Source organism: Thunnus albacares, chromosome 15 (genome assembly GCF_914725855.1).
Source record: "Thunnus albacares chromosome 15, fThuAlb1.1, whole genome shotgun sequence".
Taxonomy (NCBI): Eukaryota; Metazoa; Chordata; class Actinopteri; order Scombriformes; family Scombridae; genus Thunnus; species Thunnus albacares.
In genome coordinates this window covers 9,074,060-9,095,008 of record NC_058120.1, presented here as the reverse complement: position 1 = coordinate 9,095,008, position 20,949 = coordinate 9,074,060, and the positions used below count along the sequence as shown (strand labels likewise).

The 20,949-nt window shown below is 37.8% G+C and overlaps 3 protein-coding genes across 9 annotated transcripts in view; all 3 read left to right on the top strand.

The window, feature by feature from the left end:
- Nucleotides 1–2,829, top strand: part of LOC122998148 (apoptosis-stimulating of p53 protein 1-like) — a 49,574-nt gene extending 46,745 nt beyond the window's left edge. For all 5 annotated transcript variants that reach the window (XM_044374857.1, XM_044374859.1, XM_044374858.1 and 2 more), the window contains one exon: nucleotides 928–2,829. In XM_044374857.1, coding sequence (XP_044230792.1) covers nucleotides 928–969 — 42 coding nt within the window. In that variant the 3' untranslated portion in view covers nucleotides 970–2,829. The remainder of the gene's footprint in view (nucleotides 1–927) is intronic.
- Nucleotides 2,830–4,321: 1,492 nt separating this feature from the next.
- sdsl (serine dehydratase-like) lies at nucleotides 4,322–9,708 on the top strand. 2 transcript variants are annotated; one of them, XM_044375904.1, is made up of 9 exons: nucleotides 4,322–4,444; nucleotides 5,222–5,384; nucleotides 5,561–5,597; nucleotides 5,699–5,838; nucleotides 5,972–6,060; nucleotides 6,200–6,433; nucleotides 6,569–6,699; nucleotides 6,838–6,924; nucleotides 7,742–9,708. In XM_044375904.1, the coding sequence occupies exons 2-9, from the start codon at nucleotides 5,238–5,240 to the stop codon at nucleotides 7,843–7,845; spliced, it is 969 nt and encodes a 322-aa protein (XP_044231839.1). In that variant the 5' UTR covers nucleotides 4,322–4,444; nucleotides 5,222–5,237; the 3' UTR covers nucleotides 7,846–9,708. The 2 variants fall into 2 exon arrangements, with proteins under 2 accessions (XP_044231839.1, XP_044231838.1); XM_044375903.1 differs by having other exon boundaries at nucleotides 4,323–4,553.
- Nucleotides 9,709–16,717: 7,009 nt separating this feature from the next.
- Nucleotides 16,718–20,949, top strand: part of syt14a (synaptotagmin XIVa) — a 43,507-nt gene continuing 39,275 nt past the window's right edge. Inside the window, exon 1 of one of the 2 annotated variants that reach the window (XM_044375848.1) lies at nucleotides 16,718–16,764. In XM_044375848.1, the coding sequence (XP_044231783.1) occupies nucleotides 16,752–16,764 (13 nt within the window). In that variant the 5' untranslated portion in view covers nucleotides 16,718–16,751. The remainder of the gene's footprint in view (nucleotides 16,765–20,949) is intronic. The other variant, XM_044375847.1, reaches the window with a different exon arrangement.

The window sequence follows — 20,949 nt, the reverse complement described above, 5'->3', positions numbered from 1 at the left end:
GTACCTGTAACATGCACAGTTATGTAGTTCCCATCAGAGCACAGAAGATATTTTAAAGTTTGCAATAAATGTAGTTACCAGTCCATTACTTTTGCCCATCATCACAGTAAACTAAGTAAAGGAAGTTGTTCTATAAACCAAATTTCAGGATTCTAACCAAATACAGCAAAAACTAACACAGTTCAGATGTAAATGCACATGAAAAAAAAACATGTTTGGTGTCAGCACAATTACTGAAAAACTTCTTAAAAGATTTACTGGAATTGTGGTGGACAGGTCAAACTTGGGTCTGAATGAATTAATAACCATAATGATTATTTATGAGCCACAGCAATAAAACTAGCAGCTAACACCATATGGCCCCACTCCCAAACTCTAAAAGAAATGCTTACTAAATAAATAAATCATTTTAATTGTAAAACTGAAGTGACAAGAATAATATTGGTGGCTGTAACAGAGAGTTAGAGAACTATTCATTAAGTTTATTCTTCACACAAGCCCTGTAAGCCTCAGGGAGAACAGTGTGTACACACTCCATAATGCTCCAAACCCAATTCTTCCAACAGAACAGCTGAATAGTAGCTTTAATTAAACTGTCCATCACAGTGTCCCTTTACAGCTCCAATTATATCGCTGCAGCTGTACTGTATACATGCTGCCTCTGCTGTTGTTGCTGTTGCTGTTTACCTTTAGCGATGCAAGTACCAGTTCTTGAGTGGTCGATTTACACTAAACATGGGGTGTCAGCAGAACTCATTTCCATTCATTCCCATCAAGTAACATGATTCACCAGTGGAACCAGCTTCTCAAATGGCAGATTTTATTCCCACACAGTGTCTTACGGTCTTCCTCCATGATGTTCAGGCACCTTGAGAGCAGTGTTAACATGATGTAGTGACCCTGCCCTCTCTCCTCCTCTCTCTCCAGCTGTATCCAAGGATCAAACCCAGACAACGTTCACTGGCATAAAGCCCAGATCAGTAGCCACGCGCACGCCCGAAGAGGCCGCATGCACGCAGAAAAGAAGAGCAGCAGCGTGTGGGCGGACACATTAGGCGAGAAAGAAAGAAGAAAGTGATGGAGGAGCGGAAGAAGGAACATAAAGATGGAGCTCACACCTCTGATGAAGCAACTTTTTTTTTTTTTTTTTTTTGGTTTGTTTGGATGTAACGCTGGAGCCACACAGCCAAAATATATTTCCACTTAGTTGTTGCAGAAGTAAAAGAAATTGCCTGAATCTTATTTTGAGCAACAGTACAGTAGCTTGACAGCTTTACAAGAGTTCAGCCGCATGACAGACACCGAATTTAAAAAAAAATCTAATTTGTCATTTGGATGCAGCTTCAAGTTCTACTTCAGTTCACCCAGCTCAGAACATTAAAACATGAGCTTTGAATTATAGGGCTCAATCTAATATTCTTGACCTTTGAATGTCACTTTATTTTTGTATGGTGTTGATCTTGTAAAGAAAAAAAAAACAAAAAAACAAACCAAACACCCAGATTATAATACTAAGCTCATGACCTGCATAGCAAAAAGATTTGCTCATTCTCAATCACAATAAACAAAGTACGTTGTCTGAAAACTTGTCTTTCACCCTGCGGTGTGAAGATTTTAAATGCAGTAAACTTACAGGTTAGATCAGGTGAAAGTAAGTGTGAGATGTGAAATGTGAAGATGGAGAGAGTGAAGTGAGAAGAGGGGAACAGACGAGGTAACTTTGAATGTGTGTGTTAAAGCAAGTCAAGTTTTGTCAGGAAAGATGTTAAAGTTTAGCCAAAAGACTAAAGAACAGAATCCAACAAGCATTTGATGCACGGTGCCCGAAATAAACATCATCCCACACGAGCACCAGATGTTCACAATTTAATATTATGGCATGCTAAAAAGGTTTGAACTGATATCAGAAGAATATTTTGGTTCTGATTTCATGAAATGATACAAGGAGCGTCTCTGGACAATTACAGATGTCTCAACCTTTCAGTATTGTGTATTAATGTTGACTCAGCACTGGCGCATGCTGTCATAACATCTGTTCAACTTTAACATGGTTGCTGGTACAGGAGAAAGAAGGGGAAAGAAAGGAAAACAAGAAAGTGGCTGGAATGTTTTTTTGTAAAATATAATGGAATTTGTGAAACCAAAGTACATAAAGTGGGTGTAGAGGTAACGGAGGAAAAGGAATTGAATGATAATTTCTTTGTATGAAAATAGCATTCAGTCCACTGTTGCTGGAAACCATTTCTAACCAAGTTAAATATAACACACAAGAACTCCTGTGGCTATTTTTTGCTACTCCTTACAAACCCTGGAAAGAAACTCCTGCCTTCAGGGTTGAATATATATATATAAGTGTGAAAAGGGCTAAATTAGCCCGGAGTGAGTGAATAATCTAAAGTGTGAAAACAACTTGAGTTCATCTCTCTGGTTATGATTTTTTTTTCAATATTTACATATTTGAGTAGTTGTATGAAATGTATTATTCCCCTGATTTGTGATTTTATTTAAAACAAACAGTGTTTTTCTATTATTATTAATATTATTATCATTATTACCATCATTATTATTATTATTATTACTATTAGGACACACTGCTCTGGTTTCTTTTCATCTGGGCCAGGTCAGTGCACTACTCACTGCTGCCACCCAGTGTACACCAAGGCTGTGACACTGAACAGTGTCATTCCCTTTTACACATGCTGTGTATGATATGAAGCAATAAGTGTGAAGTTTGGTGTGAGAATGGCACGTTGTACCATTACATTGTGTATATGCAACCTGTAAGTATACAGCTAATGTACAATAATAATAAAGAAAGTATAATCCTTACAGAGAATCAAATCTGTGACCGTGACTGATATGTGGTGAATATTGTAAAGAGAGTAAGAGGAATGAATGGAGAATAATAGAGTATGATATCTAATAGAACATAATCAAATGTAACATGCATGAATGGAAGAGTGGAGAATAAAAGAGTAAGTCTGTAACAGCTGGATTGCCTTCACAGCAGTCTAATAATATAATATAGAAAATTACAAAATATAGACAAATTACAGCAAAAGTACCATTATTCAATATGTCAAATATCATAATATAGAAAGAAACAATAATATATAGGCCATCATCTCTCTCTCTGTCTGTCTGTCTCTCTCTCTCTCTCTCTCTCTCTCTCTCTCTCTCTCTCTCTGTCTGTCTGTCTGTCTCTCTCTCTCTCTCTCTATCTCCCTCTATCTCTCTCACACACACATGCACACACACTCACAATTCAGCCTTGGTAATAAACTGTGGACTTTAGAGGGGAATTCACGGGTTTGTCATTCAAGTCTTTGCAGGTTCTTCACACGTAAGTTTCTTTCTAATTAAATCCACACCATTATCACTTGGTGTTTGTTATTGACTTTGTGGGGCAGAATTTTCTTTTATCATGAGCTAAAACATGATGAATCAGGTTCAACTTAGAGTAATTAAAAATTCAAACAACATGTGTCAGATTACCACACATAACAAATGATACGGAAAAACATGCTTTCCAAAGACAAGTGGATGGAATAATACCATTTTGTAGGCTTATTTAAAATCTCAGTAGAACCCTGGAAGTCTAGCAGGTAATCACAAAGGTCATACAGAATCACAGCTGAAATAAAGGGGTTTATGACTCCATTCAAGTGTCCTGTTTCTTCTCTAAGGATTGCCTTATGAAAGACAATCGTTAGCTCCATGCAAGGCAATCTATATCTTCTGACCTTTACACAAGAAAATATAATTTAATTAATATAAAAGAATAGCCCATTACATGTCCACTATTGTTGCACAGTTATAGGTAAAAATCTAAATTTTACTTGATTCTATTGTAAAGTATGCAGAAGAGTGTGATTTATTCTTACAAGCTCCATAATAAAGTGGCCGTTCATTTTGAAGTAGCAACCGGAAGTGGTAGTGTTTCGCTCATGAATGTATTATAAGACCTCTTATAATAAATCAATGGCTTCGCTGGCTTGAGTGGCTGTCTGGCTCACTTGATACAAACTAGATAGACGTCATTACCTCATCAGCTCCTAAAGTGAAGCAAAAACATGTGGATCGTCCCCTGGTGGCTGGCTGCAGTATAGGTTATAAGTCCCGCCCCCTCCATGTTAGTGGAGCCAAACTAAAAAAAATCAAAATACACTTCAAATAAATATTTCCCCCGCATGGTTTCTGCAGTTTTAGGTAGATATTATCGCGCTGATGTTTTTACAAGCGCTCATTTTTCTGATAAATTGGTTTTTAATTAGTTATTCGACGATATAAAAAGGGGGTGGGACGTTATGATTGACAGCTGTGGCAGCCGCTCTCAAACCTCCGTCAGACGGTACTGCGCAGACTCTGGTTCCAAACGACATCACACAAGCAAGATGGCAGCGCCCATGGAAAGGAGATATTTCGACTTCACTTCTAGGTAGCGGTAGGAGCCTACTGCTATGTGACGTAATCTGAAAACATGATACATTTTGCATTAAAGAAACCAGCTAAACACTTAACGGTCTGAGGCTCGTTCAACAAGATATCCAAACGTAAGTCAACATTTCATATCTTTAAATGCGCTGTTACATAATGACGTAGAGTACAACACAGTGTACGTCATTTGGTTAGTTTACGTTGTAATTTACAGTGTCACATTACGTTTCATAATCATGAAGTGCAGTTTACAGCCGCTTCTTGCACAACTTTTGAGCGTAGAAGTTCATCCTCAGACAGCTTTACAGAATAGTAATATCAGGACAAAGGTTACTGTGTGCAGAAGAAATACTCCAATAAAGACTGAGGTCCACATTTAACACATCAAACTAAACAGCAAAATATACACGTTAAACTCAATAAGTCAGTTAAATGTCTGTGAGATTTCTGTTGTGAATCAATGAAAGAATAACTTCAACTATGTTTGTGGTTTTAACTTGTAAACTTCTGTTTACTTTCATTAGTTGTTGCCGCTACCTCTGTGTTATACAAACAAACTGTCGCATCTTGTGAACTCTGGTTTTATAAAAATCATTGCAAGTATGTTTCCTCCAGCACCCAAAAGCAACATTGGCAATGCATGGTACATAACAGGGCAGGAAACAACAGTGAGGATATTTAGTCCTAACGATTATATAAATCTATTGCCAAAACAAACTGTGAACCACCTGCTGACCCCACTTTGTAGAAAAAAAGTTGAGACTTGCACATTGTTACTATTCAGTGAAATCAGTTGCACCATGGATGAGCATTTCCACGTGAACACACCACTGCTGGAGAGCGTCACAATGTCCAAACTGGTGGGAACCACCGTCTATCTGAAGATGGAGAATTCACAGCCCTCTGGCTCCTTCAAGATCCGCGGCATCGGACACCTGTGCCAGCAGGTAGAAACCCTGAACCCTCTCTTAGTGCCTTTTCTTCAAATCCATCACTGACTGTCCAATGTGTCATTTTTTTATTTTAAGACTTACATTGACTGAGTGTGAGTCTGACTGTGGCGTAGATCTCAGAAAAGCATTTAAAATCTTCCCCTTTATCATGTCTTTGCTCTCCTCTGCAGCTCGCCACACAGTCCAAAGGAGTTGTCTGCGCTTCAGGTAACATCTCTACTATTACACAACATGTAAATATGCACAATAAAATACAGTAACAATAGACTGTGTTGACTGTAATATAACATGATCTGGCTTTATTCTAGGTGGTAACGCAGGTATGGCTGCAGCCTATGCAGCCAGAAAAATGGGTGTACCAGCCACCATCGTACTTCCCTCTTCATCTCCTCAGGTGGTGGTCCAGAGACTTCAGGATCAGGGTGCTACTGTCAACATTACAGGCAAAGTAAAGTATAACATCACATATTTGTCTGTTTTTTTACCTCTTTGTGGCATAGATGTCAACTCTGATCTGATCATGCTTGTCTGATTTGTAATTTTTTTTCACTCTTTGGAATGAAAAGTTTTTTCCTTCATAGGTTTGGGATGATGCGAATGCAGAAGCTCTCAGACTGGCAGAAACTGAAGGACTGACATATGTTCCTCCATTTGATCATCCCCTCCTGTGGTAGAAACATTCATCACAACTCATGTGGCCAGTTTTTGCAATGTACTGCTAATGCGATGTTATTTCCTTATATTCAAACTCTTAACTGTATCTCTCTCTCTCTCTTTGTTCATACACACACACACACACATATAACTAGGCAGGGTCACGCCAGTGTGATCACAGAGTCTGCAGCCTGTCTGGGTCCCAGTGTGAAGCCCGGAGCAGTGCTGGTGTCTGTGGGCGGAGGAGGGCTCCTCTGCGGGGTCATCCAGGGCCTAAAGGATGTAGGTTGGACAGACGTACCTGTCGTCGCCATGGAGACGGAGGGGGCCGACTGTTTCAATGCTGCAGTCAAGGCGGGGAGGTTGGTCACCTTGGATGACATCACCAGGTGAGACGTTGAAAGAAATCAAATGTTTTCCGTCTTTCGGCTTACTCGAATATCTGAAAATGTGTTTTTAAAGTAAAATCGAGTCAAGTAAACTGGCTTCATCCTCCTGTTTGCCTCCATTTGTCTTTCCCACAGTGAGGCTAAATGTCTCGGAGCAAAGACAGTTTGCAAGAAAGCGTTTGAATACAGCCAGTGCAGCGAGCTGACGATCATTTCTGAACTGGTGACTGATCAGCAGGCTCTGCACGCTGTCGAAACATTCCTGGGTGAGTGTGTTCGTGTGTGTGTGTGTTTCCATGTCGGAAAGTACTTCCCACCCAAACAAAAACTTACTCTAAAGAAAGATGAATAAACTCTCTGCTTTTGGCTTCATGTTGTCTTTGCCTTTGTGTGTGATCTTGTAGATGAGGAGCGTGTGCTGGTTGAGATGGCGTGTGGAGCAGCACTGGCAGCTGTCTACAGTGGAGTTATACGCAGATTACAGGATGAAGGTAACTGCTGTAAAGTCATCATCATGCTAATAGAAATTCACCAGCCTGGTTCTGTTAGGCATCTTTTAAAGCACCTACTGTACGTAGGAAAATCCATCTCATGACTACTTTCTTAATTTTCTCAAAAAAATCTTTTGGCATGGTGTTTCTTCTCTCTGTCTGCTCCACCTGATCCGTCGCTCACATCACATACTGTATATTTCAACATCTTTCTCTTTGTATGAGCAGGCTATCGTCTCTCTCTGATATCTGCCTGGTTCATATTCAGTATTACTATGGCACCAGAAACCTCAGTTGTGGTGTACATGTGTTTCAGAAATGATACATTTGACAACATGTGATAAGTTGCACTAAAATTTAAGGATGAACATGTTTCTACTGAAATTTAATTCATCTGTTGTCAGTTCTTTTTATGATAACACTGACTGCAACTAAAAATTATTTTCATTATCGATTAATCTGCCGATCTCGATAAATTGTTTTGTCTATAAAATATCAGCATATAGAGAAAAATGCCTGTTATAATTGGTGACGTCATCAAATTTCTTGTATTGTCTGATCATCTGTCCAAAATCCAAACATATTCTGTTTGAAGGTTATGACAGTTGGTTTTAACGTTTTGCATGTGAGGTTTAACACAATGAGCATGTTGATGAACATGTTACACACTCAGTGCATCATTGGATCATTTGAAGATATTTGTACTTTATGCAATGTTTTTTTTTAGAAAACTTCTTCAGTTACTCCTTTCTAATAGAAGGGAAACTTTTATAGATGACAGCAGATGCTCAGCTTGATTTGTGACTCTCCTTTTTAGGTCGTCTGCCGACTCTCTTAGGCCCCCTGCTGGTGATAGTGTGTGGAGGCAGCAGTGTTGACATGAAGCAACTGTCCCACCTCAAACACAAACTTCAGTGTTAAACTTCTGTATATGTGCAGGTGTATGTGTGTGGATGCATAGCAGCTAAAAACATCATTGCATTAATCCTGTGATCAGTGAACGGATGAATTAATCAGTTAAATTCCTGGAAATTAAAAAATATGTACACTACAGAAATTAATTGTATATTTTGTTAGAGAAAGTCTTATTTTTAATGTCATTACAATTGTAATTTAAGGATTAGTGTGTCTTCTGTTGTGTATTTTTAATGTCACATTAAATACTAAAATACAACAGCTGAATAGTTACAGTGGAATTCAATTACTAGGTTTCCCCACATGGTGGTGTCACAGTTTAACGTACTGACCATCCACAGACACTGGGCAAGTAGATCATTTCATGGAAATGTGCTTTTCTTGCTTCCAAAACATTTGATGAAGTGAAGGTTTCATCTTAAATGAATCAGACTAATGCAGCACTGACAGTCTGACGCATAGCAAAACATTATATGTCTTTAATTTTGTTCTTACATTTCTTATTAACTTGAGGAGTCTAGTCCCAAATATTTGTGCACAAGTCTTATCTTTGTCTTCCTGTGGAAACATTTTTTTTAATCATATAACAACACTTTTAATACTGTATTGTTATAAGATGTCATTTTCATTTTCACATTAACTTTAGTCCAGTCAATTTGTGCTATGTGTAGGAAGCTATTGCTATGGAAACAGCTCTTCACTGTTCTGTCTGCGTCAGAGAAGTGAGTGGTGAGAGTTGCATTTAGCCACCTGTTGATAGTCACAGCCTTCTAAAGTCAGACAGTTATATAAGATATTATATAGAAGAAAATAAATGGTCTTCATGCTAACATCATCATCACTGTATGTTCTATCTCTCTACCTCGTCTATGCAGAAATACCTGAAGTGGTTTACTGGACAAAAACATTTCTTTTTATTCATAAAAAATAAACTGCTGGATTTAAAACACGTCCATATAACCTTGTGGAAGTGAATATTGGAGCTTTGTGATGATGTCGCAGTGCAGGCTGTGGTATTTTTACAAGAGGTGCTTTGTTAAATTAAGGTGACCTGTAATTTACATTTATATATAATAAAAGATAATTTATTTAAACAGTAATAAGATTGATTTGATCATACTTGAGTAGATATTTTTTAAGTTCGTATTATCAGACTTTCAGTCGACACATTAAAACCGGACTTGATTCTGAAATCTGTTTGCAGTAACAGTCGCTCAGCGGTTTGACAAAAAACTACTAGATTACTTTCTGAGCTTTTAGCCTCACTTTGTGGCCTTCATCAACAGATGGTGTTTTCTCAGTTGTCATGGAGATGGTTTGGTTGTAATCATGTGACCTAAGTAGAGAACTCCGGTCATGTGATAACAGGTGCCAACAGGTTAACTGTGAAGTTCACTCAGCAGGTTTACTGAAACTCATGTGACTCAGTGGCTGCTGTTTGTCCATCAGAGTCTAAAAACCATTTGTCTTTAAACTCATTCAGTAAAAACATGACAGATTGTATTTGCCATGTTTAGCTTTATGATATTAAAGGATAAAACAAAACAAAAATAACTTATAGGCCTATGTAATATAAATGATATATGTATAGAATTAATGAGTTAGTTGATAAAGTAAATCTAAGACTGGACCAGTTCTCTTCTCAGTTGGTTTGAGTGGCTTTGACAACTCAATTTGTTTATGGTCTGAAAGTCTGGGAAAAACACTCAAAGACAAACTACTGTGCAGTACTTCCTACTTCTCCTGCTGTCTTTATATCAACATAGAAAATATATGGAAAGAAATCTTGGACTTTTGTTGTTGTGTGTGATTTAATGTCCTCTTTCTCATGAAGTCAAATAAACTAAACTAAAAATTTGTCGCACTTGATGTTAAGTCTGGTATTGTGTGTTTTTCCATTACATCCAATAGTTTTACAAGATGGACGTCGTGTATATATATGTGTGTATATATATATATATATATATATATATATATATATATATATATATTTGTAATTCATTGTGTTAACTGACAGAAAACTCTGCAGGATACCTCACTTGTTTACACATTCAAACACACAACTTCCTGTCTTCAGTGTTCCTGTTGAATCAGTCATTCTGTACTGCGGTGCTTGCCTTGAGGATTATTAAAGTTGGTATTCAAGGCCAGCTCTTCTATGCACTGAATGCAGAAAATATGAAAGAGCCTGAAAGTCATACCAGTTTCAAAGAGGGAGATAAAGAAAAATGAGTTAAATTACATGTTTTGCTTTGAGCAAAAGGGAAGGTGTCTCTTTGTACACTCTCTATACATATTGAGTAATTACACAGCCCTGAGTATGTTATGACCTTTATTGGACATTTACAACATCTTAAAAACCATTAAGTCTATTCTGAGATGCTTGTTGCTAAGCAATAAACATCCTTGCTTGTTTTAAATGACTAGGTGATGTAAGTCTGTATTTTGCGTTTATGAAACCACCTCTCATTCAGTCACATTGTGTGCTCCTCTGATTAACCAATTCTCCCAGCGGCACCATAACAGCATCAGACTGACTGAACTGAGTAATTCCCAGGAGCACAGGCGGTGTTATCACCACAAGGTCATACATGGAGTGGACATGATTGTACTGTAAATGCTGGTCTCTCATGCCACAGCCTCACAGTAAATAGAGAAGAGAATATTAACCCTCTGATGTGCAACATATTCAAAACCTTTTAATTCATTACATCAGTCAAAAATGACCTAAAATAATTAATGCTTGGATTGTATTCATTTGTGACTTTCCCTTCATAATGTACACATCACTGTATCACATAATTGATTACAATGTTATTGATCTGGACAGTAGGGCTGTAGTGAACAAAACTGACAAAAAAACCCCTCTAAACTTAAAAGTGTCAACATCCACTTGTATTCCTGGACAATCATCAAATAACCACAATATGTTTGTCGTCGTGATCCTTGCACTAAGAGCACTAACTGCTGACTTTTCAGACATTGTAGTGAACCATACTGATAGTCATCATGTGAAGCTGATCTCTGAGGCACACTCACTACATTTGGACCCTGTGCAGCACAGTCGGGGTCATCATGTTCAGAGGGCTCTATTTTTCATGAATCCAGTGGCGCACGTCGCAGTCAAGTGCGCCCTGCGCAGCGTGCCGGGGTTGTGCCCAGCGCGCTTTTGCTGTTTCCCGTGGCGCACTCGGGTCCAGGGTGGGATCAAAAAGAATATTTTATCATACATTATAGGTGGGCGTGTTAGAGTCACTAATTGCACTGACAGTTTGGGAATCCTGTGGAGATATTTTTTTCACAGGAAACCTGATTTTTTTTTTTTTGTCGCGTAAAAGTTTCAAATATAAATACAGCATCTCAAATATGCTTTTGGCATGGTCTTTCTTTCTAGAATGATGATGTCTTTTTTTTCTCAAGGTGAATTCACCTTTCTGGAGGCGCACTCATTAATCAAGATTGCAGTGCGCTACTGGGTTGAGCTCGCAACACCCTCAACTGCGTCTCTCCTACCCCTGTGGCGCACGGCGAGTCACCAAGATACCAAAACCGGCGCTGTTGAGGAAATAACCTCAGTCCCGCCGCAGGAAAATAGCAGCTTGCCACTGCGCTTTGCGGGGCCAGAGACTTCAGACACTGAATCAGTGCTCTGAATTGCTTTGTCACCTTGTACTTGTCCTGCAAGCAGCATGTCTATCGCACGAAAATCTGGCATGATTGCAACAAGCCATGTCAACTGTCATGTCACTGACCTGTGACACAGTTTGATCTGACAGGGGGTCAATGATACTGACACATGAGGCGGTTTGATCAGGAGGGAGGTCATATAGTCTGACCTATGACTCAGTTTGACTGGACAGTGGGGCATTAACTTGGACCCATGACCCATATTTGCCTAAGTGGCAGGTCAGTTTGCCTCAAACTTTGCAGTATTGCTTTAAAGCTGCAACTTTAAAAAACCCTCCAATTCCAAAGCAATACTGCTTTGAGTCACACCAAGTGTTACGACTTTCCATGACAGCACTTTGGATCATGGTGCTGTAACAGTTATTCTTAGTTTGAATAAACCTAAGTAATCATAGACATAACCACCACTTACATATACATTTAACAATGTCCTACAACAGTAAAATGAGACAAAACACTCAGAAACACTGAATGACCTGGCGGGTCATTTTTGACCCATGTCTGCAAGTTTAATTAGATGTGGAAACAATGTTTTTTCTCTACATAGCAAGACAAAAAAAAACATGATAACTTATAATAATATAAAAACAAAATAATCAATGATTTCTGAAAATCCTGGGTGATGACATTGATTTTTTCAAAGATATTACAATGAAACATTAATCTAATAATTAAAATAAGTTATTGTGATGTTGAAAAATGACTTAGTTTAGGAATTCATGAAATATTGACTAATAAATTGCATAACATGCAAAGATATTAAACAAAATCATTCCCTCGGGTTATTTTTGACCCATGTTGTGCATATTAAAGGATTGAGTGGGAAATAGCAGCAATTATCAGTTCTGTCCATACATGATTAAGTAATAGTTACATTATTTACATCCTCTCATTCTAAATCATCTTCCTGCTCAGATCTCACCGTCTCCCTGACACGCAGCTGTGCTCCCTCCTCCTGAGTCTGATTTGGACAGCAGGCAGATGGAGAAGCTAATGGACGTGCCAGCCCATTTCTATGACAACAGGAAGAAGATGCTTTGATGAGCCCAGCAGAGGGCATTTGAGCAGAGCTGCAGCTAAAAATAGGACAACGTAAACAAGAGATAGAGAGGAAAACAGAGCATGTGTGTGTGTTTATGTGTATTGACATGTATGTCTATGCACATGTACATGTTTGAGCAGACATTTGTTCATATGCTGTTTTTTTTTACAACCTGCATGCCATTGCCAGCTCTTTTCCTCATGTACTGTCCTCCAGATGTTCTGCTATCTGTGTTTTTGATAAATTGCCTTAATCATCATCAGTAAACTCTTAGAAAACACTAATTGGGTGTCAGTCCAGCACCAAGTGAGGTTGTTATATAATACACTGAACTTAGAAAGCTATAAATTCTCCCTGGACACTGATGCTCACAACATCGTGATAAGAGAAAGCCACCATTATTTAACAAAAAAATCTTTTCAAATACATGTGGAACTGAAACCCTGTTTGTGCGAACATGCCTTGTACAGCAAGAAGGAAATCAAGTTTAATTTGTAGATTTTTGGAAACCTGACATTTCATTTGTTTTCCAAATGATCATTCATGTATATATAAAAGACAGTTACTTCATATAGTTTTTGTAACCTTTTGAATTTGTGTATTACATATGGAAAACAGCGACTGATGAAAATGTACTGTAAAGGTCAAGAGGTCAAGCATGCTAGGCTAAGCATGCACTTGAAGCTGATATTAATCTAACATGTTCTGGTGGTTAGTTGAACATGCTTCCTTTGCAAGAGGCCTGTTCAATGTCCAATCTGTTCTAGGCTAGAAATGATCATTTCATCACTGATACAGTCTGATCAGTTTTGTGTTCACATATTGTCATATTGTCACTGGTTAGCTAGCAAATCCACACTTTGGTCACTTTACCTTCATTGTCTTGTTCATACATGTGCATTTGCCTTAAATGTAACTTCTGAATCTACATGTCATGGTGCTGCAGAGTAGAGATCAAGGCTGTAAAAGGAAAAACTTCAACAGCATCCCATCAGTCATGTTTGGCTGATGTTGCTTTATGACTCTATTATGATAGTTTCTGATTGTCTAGATGTCTCTTTTTCTGGCTTGAATGTTGAGATGGCTTTCAGTCATCAAGAGAAAAATATTTACTGTTACATCATATAAATCTTAAGTTCAATAAATTGGCTTTAGTCTCACGGTTTGGAACATGTCAGTGCATAAATATCAGATATCCTTGTGTTGCACTCCTGTGGTGAGGAAAGAATAATGATTTCCTTTTGCCCTCCTGGAGCATCGTGACGCTTTAATCAATCATCGCTCCCTTCTAATCAGACAGCTTTCATGTTTGCTATTTAAACTGCCTGTACGATTATATTACAAAACACCCTTCAGATATGTAGCTCATGTTTTTCAGTGTATCACAAATCTTCTGTGTACATCCTACTTGCCAAATAAAGCACATCTGTGTGGTCTGACTGAAAATTTGGTTTCTAAAATTAGTGCGACAGTGGAATCAGGATACAGAGAGAGCGTGTTGCAAATGCCTCAAATGGGTAACATTTGCCCATGTTTTTGACAGGGAATCAAAACGTAGCACTCAGCAGCTGCTGTATGTATCCATGGTAACCCAATGACATGGGAGTGTAAATTGAATCTGAAGATTAAACTTAGTGGGTTTTTATAATTCTGTCATAACAACAGGTTCTTATTAACATTTATACAATAAAACAGCTGCGTGCTTTCAGAGGCTGAGAGAATCCACTGGAATACAGAATCAAGCAACATCAGCTCTCTGACAATGAGTGCAAAGCAGGATACGCTTAATTACAATTTGATTATTGAAATGAATGAAGGTTTAATGATCCTCATTGGGAAACAAGGTCACTGCAGCAGCACAGAGATGAATTTATAGATCAGACTATAATAAATAGAGACCTGAAGTTTATTAAGAAATTACATTTGTAGGTATAAATACAGTGTTTGTTTATTGTAAGCTGTCTAAATTATATGAAATTACATAGCTACATTATAGTAAACCATATTTCCAGAGTCAGGTAACATCCATACAGACATTTGTGCAAAAAGAAAAACAGAAAACATGTGTATGTTGTATCATTAATGCAAAACACATGTTCAGGCCGTGCAAAGGTATAAACTATTCAACAGATGTCACTCCAAGCTTTTTTTCCAAATAGGTGTGCTATATATGGAAGTACAATGATATTTGAAGATCTTTTACAACTACTTCCTTGTTTTACTATATGTATGCCACCGGTGGAAGCACAGCTGCTATGGAAATCATCCCAGTGAGCACTGAACAGATATTCTCATTAGCAACAATGCCCAGCGCCTGCTGAATGAATATTTCATTCCAGTGCTGTATTTTATAGCTGACCTTTAAGATTCACATTGCCTGGAGATAAATCATCATAAAATGCTTTCACCTTCCTAGATATCATAATTACGTGATGTCCAGAACATTTCAGGAGTTACATTGTGATGATGTGTTGCAATACTTTTCTTAATGACTTCCTACGATTCACAGAATGCATTTCAACTCCTAGAACAGACCTGTGAACTTGTTGCTTATGATCAAGGGCTGCTGTTTAGGAATGTGAACATTGATAACTGATTTATTAACATTGTTTTCTACTATGTATTGTCCTGTGCTTGCATTTCTACTCTATTTAGGCTACTATCAGTGATAAAATGATATCTGCTGCTTATCTGATGCATTTGACAGTGAGGCAAGTGTATAAGAAGAAGCTTTTACTTTTATTCTGAGAGGCTGACATAAACACTTACTGTTGATTTTCAGAGCAGCGGTCTGCTCTCGGGAATTAGAGCCCTGCTGGTTTCCTTTCCAGCCATCAGCAATCAGCGGATGATTAACCACTGAAGTAGTGGGTGAAATGTAATAAGTGGTAGGACAGAAAACCAGCATCACTGAGTCATGAGGAGCAGGAGTGAGAGCTGCTGCTGAGGTGAGCTGAACATTTTCCTCAATTACTGTCATTAAATTTGACCAGTTACCTGCATGAAATGTCAGAATAAAATGGTCCCGGAAATGCACAACTGATCTCCAATGTTTTTTCAAGCATGAACTTTATGTAGGTTGGATTTTTCATACAAGCTTTAAACTTAAATCACAATATAACTGCATTAAATGGAGATCTCATGCATGCAGTCAATGTCACAAAAGTTTAGTTAGGTTGGCTGAGGCACATTATTAAACTGTATTAGCATCTAATACAACATAATAAATAATAATACAATTTTGGATTTATTTGCTATACTACATTAATAATCAGTTACCTTACTAGCGTTATTACACTGCATTTACATCTTAAACAGCATAAAACAATAGTAAAACGTAGCTTTAGCCTATAAGTTAAAGTTTGGTTTGGCTAAGCCACATTATTCATCTGTATTAGCATTTCACTAGCATCATTATTAAGCTGTATTTACATCTACAGAAATACAGTACATAATACTACAATATAGCTAGCCTAAAGTATATTATTAAACAGCACTAGCATCTCATGAAGTATTTAGTTTAGCCAACCTAAATTAACATGTGGTTTGACTAAACTACATTATTAAACTGCTTTAGCATCTAATAAAACATAATACATAACATGTATAGCCTACCTGAACAAACTTTTGGTTCATTTGATATTTATTGATAGCATATTAGCATCTAATGCATCTTAATAATGTATCTTAGGAAACGTAAATTAACTTTTGAGTTGGCTAAACTACATTGTTAAGCTGTATTAGTATCTAATGTAGTATAACACATAATTATACAATGTAGTTTATACAGTTAAATTAACTTTGGTTCTACTAAACTAGGCTACATTATTAAGCTGTAGGCCTGTTAGCATAGACGCATCTAATACACATGAACTACACTAGTTTAGACAACACAAATTAACTTTTGGGTTGGATAAATTACATTATTAAACTGTATTAGACCCCTATTGTGTGTCTCATTAAAAAAAATATTTTCTGGACCCTGAAAATTAGTGTAACTAGCCATATATTCATAATGTTTTCTCTTAGTTGTATATTATGGATGTATGACTTATGTCGGTAAGTTGCCTCACCGGTGTTTAGTGGACTGTACCACTCTGTGACTCCCCCCTTGCCTCCCCCTCGCAGTGGGCCGGTCCCCCTTCTTCACCGCCCGCTTTGGTTGAAGCCAAAACAGAACATCATGGCGATTGATGGTAAGTAGGCCAATAACGTCTCTCCTTTCCCTGTAATTAACTTCAACTGGAAATAATACGTGATATAGGTGAATTCTTTACAGCAAAAAAGTGCAAATGGTTGTAGAGGAATGGCTCTTGCTCTGGCTGGAATCAATGAAAGTTTTTCATGTCTTTTTAGCGGTGATTTTCCCTTTGCTGTGTGTCAGAGTAGAAGAAATAGAGGAGCGTTTGTTTTCACGGTGGTGCTGAAAGGACAGCTCCGCTATTTAAACTGCATGCCATTTATTTAAACGGAGTGTAAATGAAAAGGTGGTACGTCTCTACTCGCTGATTGTGTTTCTGTCGCTTATTTAATATAACTCTGACTGTCATTTGGTTCACGTTGTAGTCGGCTGGCCGTTATGTCTCCTCAGCAGCATGTCGGTACTTTACAACTTGGATTTGAGAGAGCAAAGAGACAGACAGAGTTGAGGTTTTATTCAATGGGTCCAGTTTGAGAATGCATGAAGTCTTGCCAGGTTTTAGATCAAATTTTGTTCTGACAGTTTTTGAAATCCATTATTCAGCTTTGATGTCCAGGCACCATTGGATTACTGCACAACAGTTTACTGTGCACTTTATCCCTTGTTTTAGTTTGACTGATTTTTTAATCTGTTTCTTAAACTGCCATGAGAGCCGCACCCTGTACAGATATGTGCTTTTACTCTTCACCTTTCTCTGCTTATGTAACTTTGCAGGTTGTAAGCAGCTTTTGTGCTTATTTTACCAGTTTAAATATCATAATGCTTGCAGCATTATCTTAAATGTCACTGAAAAGAGGACATCACACAGCTCAATGACAAATGAGCTGTTTTGTAATAATGCAGAGTGTCAGCCTTTTGCCTTTTCAATCCAAATGAAAAGTTGAAATATGCGTCCATATACAGCAAATCAAGTTTAAAAGAACACTGGTTAATATTAAATTATCTTTTCTTTCTGTGGTTGGTTTCATGGGTTTTATCCTTACACTAGTACCAACACAGTTGTTGTGTCTTTTAGCAATTAATAAATTATTAGTAATAATTAATAAACAGAGTAAAAGTAAAATTCTTAATATCACTGGTGAACACACATAAACAACAATGCTTGGTTGTGACTGAAGTTGCACAAAATACATGTGTGCTGAAACATACATATGGTAACACTGTAAAATATCATCTAAATATTTGCACATCATTTTGCATAATAATGTCTATAAACTTTAATTAGTGGAATATTTTACAAAATCTATCAGTGTCAGTGCTTCTACAGAGTTCTACAGAGCGTTCGCATATGATGGGGTTTTAAATGTTGAAATGACTTTGCAAGAGTTTTAATAGACACCACGATTCTTCAGTCTTTGGACAAGGAAGCAAAAATAACAGGACAAGATTAATAGAGGACAGCAGGGTTCACCTCTAGAAACCAGCACAGTAATGTGAACTTTCCAGTTCTTGCTGTAAACTAGGCAAATAGACCATCCACCATCCACCAGCCCAGAGCCTCAGGGCTTTGCTATCCGCACATTAGACATCATCACACTAATCACACATTATACACATCACACATCACGTTGTACAGCATGAGTCTCATCAAACGTATGAAGAAGAATCTGGAAAAAAAATAGCACTCGCACCTGTAGTTTGACTTCTGAACTCAGTGTTGACTTTTATGTGTAATTTGTTCAAATTAACTAAAGCTTGAAGACACAAAATAACATGGACTCACATGTGGCTTGTTTGTCGGACAGTTTTGGTACCTTGTCATTCTTGTCACTTGTCATCAAGTTACTGTTGAACAAAGTCAAAACAAATCTGTAGAGCTGCAACTAATGATTATTTTCATTATCGATTAATCTGTCGCTTATTTTTTCGATTAATCTATTGATTTTTTGGTCTATAAAATGTCAGAAAATGGTGAAAAATATCAATCATTGTTTACCAAAGCCCAAGATGACATTCTCAAATGTCTTCTTTTGACATCCCAATGATATTCAGTTTACTAGAAGACTAAATAAAGCAGAAAATATTCACATTTAAGAAGCTGGAATCAGCGAAAACGATTCATCAAGTATTAAAATAGTTGAGGATTCATTTTGTGGTGATCGACTAATTGTTGCAGCTCTACAAATCTGATCCTGGTCTTTGTAACTTTATCTTAGAATAATGGATTTTTCTGCCATGATTGACAGTGTCTTTTCATACAAGGGAACACCCCTGGTTTAGGATTTCATACTCTACAAACCAAAGAAGTGAACAATCAGGAGTCTTCGCAATATTCGAAAGACAGATCATAAGAGGCACCTCCCTGAATTATTTAATCTCAACCAGCCTCTTATGCAACACTCTCACCAGAATTTCACCACTTCCCAGTTTATCAGACAGCCAGACCTCGGCTGTGTCAGATGCTTATCGAACCCGCCCACTGACCTCGACTCCCCACTACATTAGTCAGCAAAGTGCCGTTTCCTGAAAGGCCATAATTGTAGCAGCCCCTGTCAGCGATATTTCACTGGAGCTAGTTGGCTCTGCTGAGATTTATGGAGCAGCTGTGGGGCTTACTGACACCTGCAGCATCCAGGGGCCGGGCTGTCAACACCAGTGGGAGGCTGTGTTTCTGTCTGTACTTGTGATGATGTTAGATTGGATGAACATCATCATGAGGTGCTACAAAAAAGGGGGGGACAGGTTGTTTTTGCCTGACATTTTAGAGCAAAGAATTAATTAAGCTGTTAGGATGTTTTAGTCTGGATGGATTAGTGTTTGCAAGTAATTATGTTGTTTAAAAGGTGCACTTATTTAGAGTGCAGCTTGTCACATCATTTAAAGTTCATAATCTATTCAAGGACAGTTCCATAAATTTTTCATTCTAGGGAAAATACAAAGAAAAATACTTGGATACAGTAAAAAACAAAAAACAAAAGCAGAGTTTGGAAAATGTTTTACATGACAGTGAGACAAAAGTAGGAAACATGATGAAAAGAAACAAAAAAGGAAAATGTTATCATAGCATTGAATTAGCATTTAAATTCTGTTTAAAATGACACCTTTAACATTTCTGCTTTGTTTAAGGCTACATCCCATAGTTTGATTCACAAAGTTGACCTTACTTTTTGCCTCAGAGCTCACATTTCAGCATGTATTTGAATTCTGTCAGATGTTCTTTTAATGCCTTCAATCCCATTCACTTGGGTGATCAAATCTTTTTATTTTGCCAATTTTGCTAAAGTTGTGCTTCATCTCTGAATCACCATCTTTAAACTGCAGTTATCAAAGCATGCCGTTTTAAATACCAAATATATCAGAGCTCTTTAAGCTTGTTAATTGGATCTACCCAGCAGGCTCTCCGTGAAAAGATGACTAAGTGACTTAAGCTTGTGTACACGAAAGCTTTTCTTTTTGTTAATTAAGTGACTGCAGTGAAAATTAAAATAAGAAAGTGCAAATCAAGATTCACTGATGCAATGCAACCTAAAACAACGGATTGTGCAAAAGCCTGGATTTTCTTTTACAAATATCATCAAGACATGACTGGTGAATCGTGTGTGGCTCCAGCCCTGGAACTGCGCTACATGCACCAGCTCCTGTGACAAGCTGTAGACAGATATTCTCAGTGTGTGTGGTGGTGTGTATGAAGCCTCGTCGGGTCCTGAACCACAGCCAAGTATTGAGTAGGCAGCCCAGGAGCTGTTGAGCTGTGGAAATATTATGTGTTAAAATTACAGCAACAGGCAAGCTCTTCATGCTGACATTTTGACAGTATCTTCCAAATCTTACTGAAATGCCTGCCGTGTCATTCATCTTCTGGTGCCTTTTTAAATTAGAATGAGAGATAAGTCTGTTATAGGAATATGTTGTTGGAACTGATAGAAATACAAACAGTACAGGGTTTCTCAAACCCTTAAGACCATGTTTATCATGAACAGTGTTGCTTCATGTCAAGAATTTTTCAGCTCCTATCCCCTCCTTCTCCCTGGAACAGCTGTTTGTTTTGGAGAGCAAGAAACAGGATATGAGGCAATAATAGCCAATATGTCTTCAGCGCATTTGAGCTAATGCGAGCTGTGAGACAGTGTTGCTGAAATAGAGTTATACATTACCAGAAAAAATAAAACAGTTTCCTGCTGCTCACCATAAATCAAACCAAGAGAGCTCAGTCACGAAAATGCAGTGAGGAGACTGCCAG